The sequence below is a fragment of the Cetorhinus maximus genome, chromosome 21 (assembly GCF_964194155.1).
Source record: "Cetorhinus maximus chromosome 21, sCetMax3.hap1.1, whole genome shotgun sequence".
NCBI lineage: Eukaryota > Metazoa > Chordata > Chondrichthyes > Lamniformes > Cetorhinidae > Cetorhinus > Cetorhinus maximus.
Genome location: NC_135899.1, coordinates 7,862,259 through 7,872,860, shown reverse-complemented (window position 1 = coordinate 7,872,860; position 10,602 = coordinate 7,862,259). Strand labels below are relative to the sequence as shown.

The window sequence follows — 10,602 nt, the reverse complement described above, 5'->3', positions numbered from 1 at the left end:
CGCCCCAAGCAGGGTCTGATGCCCCTGCCCCCCATCCCCAAGCATAGGCCAACCCACCACATCCCCCCGGGCACAGGCCGAACACCCACACCCCCGGGCATAGGCCGATCCCCCACATCCCCCCGAGCACAGGCCGACTCTCCCCAGCCTGAGCAGAGGCCCCACCACGAGCAGAGGCTGTACACCCCCCCTCACCCCGCAAGCAGCTGAACACCCGTCACCCCGAGCAGAGGCCGAACAGCCGCCACCCCCCGCCATGTACCCTCCAAGCAGAGGGCGACCCCCCCTCACCCCTACCCCGAGCAGAGGCTGATGCCCCTACACCACCTGAGCAGAGGCTGAACCACCACTCCACACCCCTGTCCCGAGTAGAGACTGAAACCCCAGTACCACCCCACTAAGCAGAGGCCGACACCTCCTGTGTCCCACCCAAGCAGCAGCCGTCCGACCTCCTGCCCACCCCGAGCAGAGGCTGATTCCCCCTACACCAGCTGAGCAGAGGCCCACACACCCCACGGCCTCCCCGAGCAGTGGCCAACCCCCCACGTTCACCCGAGCACTGGCTGACCCACCTGCCCCCAAGACCTGAGCAGGGGCACCCCACCGCGCCCCACCCCCAGGATTGGAGTCCGACCACCCTCCCCCACCCAAAGCAGAGGCCAGACCCCCCACACCCCACCCACCTCCTCAAGCAAAGGCCAACCTGTTCCCCACCCCCGCACTCTATCTCTATCCCCGAGCAGAGGCTGTGCACCCGGCCCAGGCAGAGACCAACCGCCCCGCTCCCTCGAGCAGAGAGCAAACCCGTGCCCCCACCCAAGCATACGCCAAGTCCCACTGCACCCCCCTCGAGCAGAGGCCGACCCCCTCCCCCCCTCGAGCAGAGGCCGACCCCCTCCCCCCCTCGAGCAGAGGCCGACCCCCTCCCCCCCTCGAGCAGAGGCCGACCCCCTCCCCCCCTCGAGCAGAGGCCGACCCCCTCCCCCCCTCGAGCAGAGGCCGACCCCCTCCCCCCCTCGAGCAGAGGCCGACCCCCTCCCCCCCTCGAGCAGAGGCCGACCCCCTCCCCCCCTCGAGCAGAGGCCGACCCCCTCCCCCCCTCGAGCAGAGGCCGACCCCCTCCCCCCCTCGAGCAGAGGCCGACCCCCTCCCCCCCTCGAGCAGAGGCCGACTCCCTCCCCCCCTCGAGCAGAGGCCGACCCCCTCCCCCCCTCGAGCAGAGGCCGACCCCCTCCCCCCCTCGAGCAGAGGCCGACTCCCTCCCCCCCTCGAGCAGAGGCCGACTCCCTCCCCCCCTCGAGCAGAGGCCGACCCCCTCCCCCCCTCGAGCAGAGGCCGACTCCCTCCCCCCCTCGAGCAGAGGCCGACCCCCTCCCCCCCTCGAGCAGAGGCCGACTCCCTCCCCCCCTCGAGCAGAGGCCGACCCCCTCCCCCCCTCGAGCAGAGGCCGACCCCCTCCCCCCCTCGAGCAGAGGCCGACCCCCTCCCCCCCTCGAGCAGAGGCCGACTCCCTCCCCCCCTCGAGCAGAGGCCGACTCCCTCCCCCCCTCGAGCAGAGGCCGACTCCCTCCCCCCCTCGAGCAGAGGCAGACCCTCCCCCCCTCGAGCAGAGGCCGACTCCCTCCCCCCCTCGAGCAGAGGCAGACCCTCCCCCCCTCGAGCAGAGGCCGACCCCCTCCCCCCCTCGAGCAGAGGCCGACTCCCTCCCCCCCTCGAGCAGAGGCCGACTCCCTTCCCCCCTCGAGCAGAGGCCGACCCCCTCCCCCCCTCGAGCAGAGGCCGACCCCCTCCCCCCCTCGAGCAGAGGCAGACCCTCCCCGCCCGCCCCGTGCCCTACCTCAAGCAGAGGCTGAAACCCCAGTACACCCCCCTCAGCAGATGCCAATCCTGTTACTGCCCCAAGTAGAAGCTGCCCCTCTCCCACCCCCCACCCCCCCGAGCAGAGGCTGAACATCCATGCGGTCCCACCCCAAGCAGAGACCAACCCTTAAAGCCCCCTGAGCAGGGACCAACACCCCCTCAGTGAGTCTCCCCCCCCCCCCCCCGATCCCCAGCGAGTCTCTCCCCCGATCCCCAGTGAGTCTCTCCCCCGATCCCCAGCGAGTCTCTAATTCTCTGCTTTTCTCTCCCAGTCTCTGTGACCCTGGATGTGGAAACAGCGAATCCCTGGCTCGAGGTGTCTGAGGATCTGAAGAGTTTGAGACGGACCCGGACCCGGAGGAATCTCCCTGACACCGGGAAGAGGTTTATAGACTGGCCCTGTGCCCTGGGATCAGAGGGATTCACATCGGGGAGACATTACTGGGAGGTGGAGGTGAAGGGGAATCGGGGCTGGATTCTGGGAGTAGCCGCAGAGTCTGTGGAGAGGAAGGACGGGGTCAGACTGATCCCGGAGACTGGATTCTGGACCATTGAGCGGGATGGGGATCAGTTTTATATAAAATCCTCTCCTGAATCCCGTCTCCATGTCGGTCAGATCCCCGGGAAGGTGGGAGTTTATCTCAGTTTTGAGTCTGGGACAGTTTCATTTTACAGCGCGGACACCAAGTCCCATCTCCACAGCTTCACTGGGAATAAATTCACTGAGAAACTTTATCCTTTCTTCTGGACTTGGAACAAAAACCAGTTTCTGAGAATCTGCTCCGGTTCTGACTGGATCCGGGAAAGGGGCGGGGCCTGAGTTCACATCTTCCCTGACGTCACAATGACGACCCCGTGCTTAGAGTCAGAGGTCAGGAGTTGGGGGTTAGAAACCACCATTGACAACTGGTTGTTACTAAATGTGTCATTTAATTTCCAAAGTGTAAAATCCCAATCAGACTGTAAATGAAACCAATACAAATATCAATGTCAGAGGATTAAAATAAAATGTAAATTAAATATCTTGTGTCTCTCCTTCCTTCATTTACTCCCTGCTTCAGTCAGTCAAACCACCCAGTCCCATCCTCCATCTCTTCACCTGTTTCCCAGTTTGTAGCTGGAATTTCTTCTGTGTTTCCATTTCTCACTCCGAGTCCCTATTTGGAAATTGTTCAAAATGTTCAAAAAACCCCAGGTTGGGAGTGTGGCCCATCCAGGACCCTCCACCCCTTCCCGTCCCTCGAACCCAATTCCGTTTTCTAATCCCAGCCCCAGCCATGTATTCACCATACCCCCCAACCTTCCCCTCTCTGATACTGAACGTCCAGTACTCAGCAAAGGACTCAGTTTCATAACCTTACGCCCTCACCTGAATGAATTTCGGGCTCGGCACGACGCTTAACGCGTCTTCCGCCTCCTTTGTCTCCCTGCTCACTTCTTTGGGCAGGAGACCTCTTCCAGTTCAACGGATCTTTTCACCTGCCTCCAGTATTCTCCCTCCACCTGGACCCCTCCCTGTAACCTCTTACTTGCCCTTTATCTTTTCATTGAGAACTGTGTGCGTGACATCGGCCGTCTCAATTTCTCTGCTCCTCTCATCCATTCTAACCTGTCTCCTTCTGAACTTGCTGCACTCTGTTCTCTCAGGTCCAGCCCTGACTTTGTTGTCAAACCTGCCGACAAGGGTGGTGCTGTTGTTGTCTGGCGCACTGACCTCGCAGAGACTGAGCGCCAACTCGCTGACACTACTTCCTACCTCCCTCTGGACCATGACCCCACCACCGAACATCGAGCCATTGTTTCCAGGACCATCACTGACCTCATCTCCTCTGGAGATCTTCCCTCCACAGCTTCCAACCTCAGTCTCTCAACCTCGGGCAGCCCACACCTACCTCCTCCCTAAAATCCACAAATGGGACTGTCCAGGTAGACTGATCATGACAGCCTGTTCCTGTCCCACGGAATTCATTTCTTCCTATCTTGACTCCGTTCTCCCCTTGTCCAGTCTCTCCCCACCAACATCCGTGATTCCTCTGATGCCCTACATCATATCAACAATTTCCAGTTCCCTGACCCTAACCACCTCCTCTTCACCATGGGCGTCCAATCCCTTTTCACCTCCACTCCCCGCCAGGATGGTCTGAGGGCTCTCCGCTTCTCCCTTGAACAGAGGCCCGAACAATCCCCATCCACCACCACTCTCCTCTATCTGGCTGAACTTGTTCTCTCACTGAACAATTTCTCCTTAAACTTGTCTCACTTCCTCCAAATAAAAGGTGTGGCTATGGGTACCCACAAGGGCCCCAGTTATGCCTGTCTCTTTATGGGGGATGTGGAACATTATTTGCTTCAGTCCTATTCAGGCCTTATCTCGGTACATCGATGACTGTTTCGGTGCAGCTTCATGCTCTCATCTGGACCTGGAAAATGTTATCAGTTTTGCTTCCAATTTCCACCCCTCCATCACTTTCACATGGTCCATCTCCGACACTTCCCTTCCCTTCCTTGACCTCTCTGTCTCAATTTCTGTTGATAGACTGTCCACCAATATTCATTACAAGCCCACCGACTCCCACAGTTACCTCGACTACAGCTCCTCATACCCCGCTTCCTGTAAGGACTCCATCCCATTGTCTCAGTTCCTTCGCCTCAGTCACATCTGTTCTGATGATGCCACTTTAAAAACAGTTCCTCTGATATGTCTTCCTTCTTCCTTCGTGAGGTTTCCAAGTTGGTTGACAGGGCCTTCAACCGCGTCTGACCCACCCCCCCCACCTCTGCCCTCACACCTTCCTCTCCCGCCCAGAACCATGATAGGGTCCCCCTTGTCCTCACTTTTTACCCCACCAGCCTCCGTATTCAAAGGATCATCTTCCACCATTTCCGCCAACTCCAGCATGATGCCACCACCAAACACATCTTCCCTTCAACCATCCCCCGTCCCCTGTCAGCATTCCGTAGGCATCATTCCCTCCGGGACACCCTGGTCCACTCCTTCATCACCCCTAACACTTCAACCCCCTCCCACGGCACCTTCCCATGCAATCAGAGAAGCAGTGCTTCACTTGCACTTCCCTCAATTTAGTCTACTGCATTCGCTGTTCCCAATGTGGTCTCCTCTACATTGGAGAGACCAAACGCAGACTGGGCGACCACTTTGCGGAACACCTTTGGTCTGTCTGTAAGCATTACCCAGAACTCCCTGTCGCTTGCCATTTCAACACTCCACCCTGCTCTCATGCCCACATGTCCGTCCTTGGCCTGCTGCAATGTTCCAGTGAAACTCAACGCAAACTGGAGGAACAGCACCTCATCTTCCGACTAGGTATTATACAGCCTTCTGGACTTAACATTGAGTTCAACAACTTCAGACCATGAACTCTCTCCTCCACCCCCACCCCTTTTTGATCTCCCTTTTTATTTTTGTATTTTATCATTTTAATTTTTTTTGACTTTTTTTCCCACTTACTTTTTCTCTCACTTATTTTTATTATTATTTTAAAAATTTATTTCCATTTTTATTCATTGTTTTGTCCCCGGCTTTTAGTCTATTTTCGATCTTTTATCCCATCACCGTCCCCTCCCCACACCCCCACTCGGGCCATCTGTCACTTGCTCGTGTTGTTCTTTCCAGAGTGCTTACCCTGGTCCAGCTATTATCACATTCTGCTTTCTACCCTTAATGTCACCACTAGCACCTCCTTTAGCCAGTACCACCAGCATTAACAACCCTTTGACCTTTTGTCCATGACATCTTTTGCAATCTCTCCTTAGCCTCCACCTATCACTGGCCTTCTATCCAGCTCCACCTGTCCCACCACCCTTAAACAGTATAAATTTCATGACATTTCTAATTCCCTTTAGTTCTGAAGAAGAGTCATACGGACTGGAAACGTTAACTCTGTCTCTTTCTCTCCACAGATGCTGTCAGATCTGCTGAGTTTTTCCAGCAATTCTTGTTCTTGTTAGATTGTATATAGTTTACTTGGTGCAGCAGCACTGTCTGTCTGCAACACAGTAAACCTAAAACCACAAACTGTCTACAGATCTATTTTTAACCTAATAATTTCTCAGAATCCTTATGTTATTTATTAAGAACAGGAGGAGGCCATTCAGCTCCTCGAATTTATTTCGATTCTCAATGAGACCACACAACTTCATTTGCTGCATCAAAGGCGATATCAGGACTTCAGTCACGACTTATCTGATGACAGCTCCCCAGGGTTCCTGTGTATCGCTGTTTATTTAGGCAGATGAACAAAAACATTTTAACATAAAAATCCTATTTTCATGGAGCAACACTGCCATCTGCTGGCCTGGATCGGAACTCTGGGACAGATTTATTTTCCCTGCATTACTGAGTTTGGGCACCTGGTGGTGATAGAGGACCGTCGTTTTTTTCTATTGAAAGACTATTCTGCTCACTAATTTCCTAACTTTCAATAACTAGTGCGGGGTTTGTGCCAGTGAACGGCACCGTCAGTCTGTGTAGACATTTGGTGTTGCAAAGGAAGAAAATACCATTTTCAGATGCTGGAAATAGAATAAAGAAACACCTTTCAATGTAAGCGTGGGAGATGCAACACCTCGGTTTACCTCCTTCCCACCATCCAAGGCTCCAAACTTTTCTTCCAATGATTTCTTGTACTTTTCAATTTAGTATACTATATTCACTGCTCAATATGTCGCCCACTGGGGATACCAAATGCAGATTGCCAAATATAGAACAGCTCTATTCAGTGTGAATGTGATCATGAGCCTGTGATTTTAATCCTGACACAATCTCATTCTGAACAAAAACAAAAATACCTGGAAAAACTCAGCAGGTCTGGCAGCATCTGTGGAGAGGAACACAGTTAATGTTTCGAGTCCGTATGACTCTTCAACAGAACTAAGGAAAAATAGAAAAGGGGTGAAATATAATCTGGTTTAAGGAGGGGGGTGGGACAAGAAGAGCTGGATAGAGGGCCAGTGATAGGTGAAGATAACTAAAAGATGTCACAGCCAAAAGGACAAAGAGGTGTTGAAGCTGGTGATATTATCTAAAGGAATGTGCTAATTAAGGATAGAAAGCAGGACGAGCAAGGTATAAATAGCCCTAATGGGGGTGGGTGGGGTGAAGGAATCGAAAAAGGCTAAAAGGTAGAGATAAAACAATGGATGGAAGTACATTTAGAAATAATGGAAATAGGTGGGAAAAGAAAAATCTATATAAATTATTGGAAAAAACAAAAAGGAGGGGGAAAATCGGAAAGGGGGTGAGGATGGAGGAGAGAGTTCAGATCTAAAATTGTTGAACTCAATATTCAGTCCGGAAGGCTGTAAAGTGCCTAGTCGGAAGATGAGGTGCTGTTCCTCCAGTTTGCGTTGAGCTTCACTGGAGCAATGCAGCAAGTCAAGGACGGACATGTGGGCATGAGAGCAGGGTGGAGTGTCGAAATGGCAAGCGACAGGGAGGTCTGGGTAATGCTAGCGGACAGACCGAAGGTGTTCTGCAAAGCGGTCACCCAGTCTGCATTTGGTCTCTCCAATGTAGAGGAAACCGCATTGGGAGCAACGACTACAGTAGACTAAGTTGAGGGAAGTGCAAGTGAAATGCTGCTTCACTTGAAAGGAGTGTTTGGGCCCTTTGCCAGTGAGGAGAGGGTAAGTAAAGGGGCAGGTGTTGCATCTTGCGATTGCATGGGAAGGTGCCGTAGGAGGGGGTTGAGGTGTAGGAGGTGATGGAGGAGTGGACCAGAGTGTCACGGAGGGAACGATCCCTGCGGAATGCCGCCAGGGGGGGGTGAAGGGATGTTGTGTTTGGTGGTGGCATCATGCTGGAGTTGGCAGAAATGGCGGAGGATGATCTTTTGAATGCGGAGGCTGGTGGGGTGATAAGTGAGGACAAGGGGGACCCTATCATGTTTCTGGGAGGGAGAAGAAGGTGTGAGGGTGGATGCACGGGAGATGGGCCGAACACGGTTGAGGGCCCTGTCAACCACCGTGGGTGGTAAACTTTGGTTAAGGAAGAGGGAGGGCATGTCAGAGGAACTGTTTTTGAAGGTAGCATCATCAGAACAGATGCGACGGAGGCGATGGAACTGAGAGAATGGGATGGACTCCTTACAGGAAGCGGGGTGTGAGGAGCTGTAGTCGAGGTAGCTGTGGGAGTCGGTAGGCTTGTAATGGATATTGGTGGACATTCTATCACCAGAAATTGAGACAGAGAGGTCAAGGAAGGGAAGGGAAGTGTCAGAGATGGACCATGTGAAAATGATGGAGGGGTGGAAATTGGAAGCAAAATTAATAAATTTTCCCAGGTCCAGACGAGAGCATGAAGCAGCAGTGAAGTAATCATCGATGTACCGGAGAAAGAGTTGTGGGAGGGGGCTGGAGTAGGACTGGAACAAGGAATGTTCCACATACCCCATAAAGAGACAGGCATAACTGGGGCCCATGCGGGTACCCATAGCCACACCTTTTATTTGGAGGAAGTGAGAGGAGTTTAAGGAGAAATTGTTCAGTGTGAGAACAAGTTCGGCCAGACGGAGGAGAGTAGTGGTGGATGGGGATTGTTCAGGCCTCTGTTCGAGGAAGAAGCGGAGAGCCGCCAGACCATCCCGGTGGGGGATGGAGGTGTAGAGGGATTGGACGTCCATGGTGAAGAGGAGGCGGTTGGGGCCAGGGAACAGGAAATTGTTGATGTGACGTAAGGTGTCAGAGGAATCACGGATGTAGGTGGGAAGGGACTGGACAAGTTGAGAGAGAATGGAGTCAAGATAACGAGAAATGAGTTCCGTGGGGCAGGAACAGGCTGACACGATCGGTTTGCTGGGACAGTTCTGTTTGTGGATTTTGGGGAGGAGGTAGAAGTGGGCGGTGCAAGGTTGGGAGACTATCAGGTTGGAAGCTGTGGAAGGAAGATCTCCAGAGGAGATGAGGTCAGTAACAGTCCTGGAAACAATGGCTTGATGTTCAGTGGTGGGGTCATGGTCCAGGGAGAGGTAGGAGGAAGTGTCTGCGAGTTGACGCTCAGCCTCTGCGAGGTAGAGGTCAGTGCGCCAGACAACAACAGCACCACCCTTGTCAGCGGGTTTGATGACAATGTCAGGGTTGGACCTGAGAGAACAGAGTGCAGCAAGTTCTGAGAGAGACAGGTTAGGATGGGTGAGAGGAGCAGAGAAATTGAGACGGCTAATGTCACGCTGACAGTTCTCAATGAAAAGATCAAGAGAAGGTAAGAATCCAGAGGGAGGGGTCCAGGTGGAGGGAGAATATTGGAGGTGGGTAAAAGGATCCGTTGAACGGGGAGAGGACTCCTGCCCAAAGAAGTGAGCACGGAGACGACGGCGGCGGAAGAAGAGTTCAGCATCGTGCCGAGCCCGAAATTCATTGAGATGAGGGCGTAAGGGAATGAAACTAAGTCCTTTGCTGAGCACTGAACGTTCAGCATCGGAGAGGGGAAGGTCAGGGGGTATGGTGAATACACGGCCGGGGCTGGGATTGGAAGACGGGATGGGGACAGAGGGACAGGCAGGGGTGGAGGGCTCTGGATGGGTGTTGGTGTCGATGAGTTGTTGGAGCTTGCGTTCCTTAGCACTTGAGAGAAAGAGAAAAAGTTTCTTGTTGAGGCTTCGGATGAGACGAAGAATAAAATGAAACTGGGGGCATGCGCAGCTTTGAAAAAGTGTGCGGCGGTGCTGCTGGAGGGAGAAGTTGAGTGTGTTCATATGGCGGCGCATGGCACTGAGTGTGGTTCTCAGAATGTGACGGGAACAGCAGTCCGATGAGCATTGTATGTCCTGGAGATACCTGTAATCCTGGGTGGTTTGAAACATGAGGGACAGAACTTCAGTTGAAATCCACATGGGGTAAGCCAGAGACAGAGACAGTCACTGAGAAAGGAAATATGGCTGTGAAAGCGGGTTTTGGTAAACACCTTGTCAAACACCAGGAGAGAAATGGAATGCAATGAAGGTGAACAAGGCAAAAGAGAGATTCGAAAATCCTGACGGAGAGAAGTGCAATACTTCTTCAAGGTAGGCATTTCTTGAAGAGGAGTGGCAGTCAATTAAACGCTAAGATAAAAGCAAAAAACTGCGGAATCTGGAAATCCAAAACAAAAACAAAAATACCTGGAAAAACTCAGCAGGTCTGGCAGCATCTGCGGAGAGGAACACAGTTAATGTTTTGAGTCCACATGACTCTTCAACAGAACTAAGGAAAAATAGAAAAGGGGTGAAATATAAGCTGGTTTAAGGAGGGGGTGGGACAAGAAGAGCTGGATAGAGGACCAGTGATAGGTGGAGATAACCAAAAGATGTCACAGACAAAAGGACAAAGAGGTGTTGAAGGTGGTGATATTATCTAAAAGAATGTGCTAATTAAGGATAGAAAGCAGGACGAGCAAGGTACAGATAGCCCTAGTGGGGGTGGGGTGGGGTGAAGAAATCGAAAAAGGCTAAAAGGTAGAGATAAAACAATAGATGGAAATACATTTAAAAATAATGGAAATAGGTGGGAAAAGAAAAATCTATATAAATTATTGGAAAAAACAAAAAGGAGAGGGAAAATCGGAAAGAGGGTGGGGATGGAGGAGAGAGTTCATGATCTAAAATTGTTGAACTCAACATTCAGTCCGGAAGGCTGTAAAGTGCCTAATCGGCAATCTCATTCTGACCTTTCAGTTTTTGGCTTCCTGCAGTGTTTCGATGAAGCTGAACGTAAGTTTGAGGGACAGCATTTCATCTTTCGATTAAG

General features: G+C 52.7%; 1 protein-coding gene across 4 annotated transcripts in view; it reads left to right on the top strand.

Moving 5' to 3' along the window:
- LOC144695631 (butyrophilin subfamily 1 member A1-like) overlaps positions 1 to 2,870 on the top strand; it is an 84,530-nt gene extending 81,660 nt beyond the window's left edge. For all 4 annotated transcript variants that reach the window (XM_078566537.1, XM_078566539.1, XM_078566538.1 and 1 more), the window contains one exon: positions 2,133 to 2,870. In XM_078566537.1, the coding sequence (XP_078422663.1) occupies positions 2,133 to 2,680 (548 nt within the window). In that variant the 3' untranslated portion in view covers positions 2,681 to 2,870. The remainder of the gene's footprint in view (positions 1 to 2,132) is intronic.
- Positions 2,871 to 10,602: the final 7,732 nt, after the last annotated feature.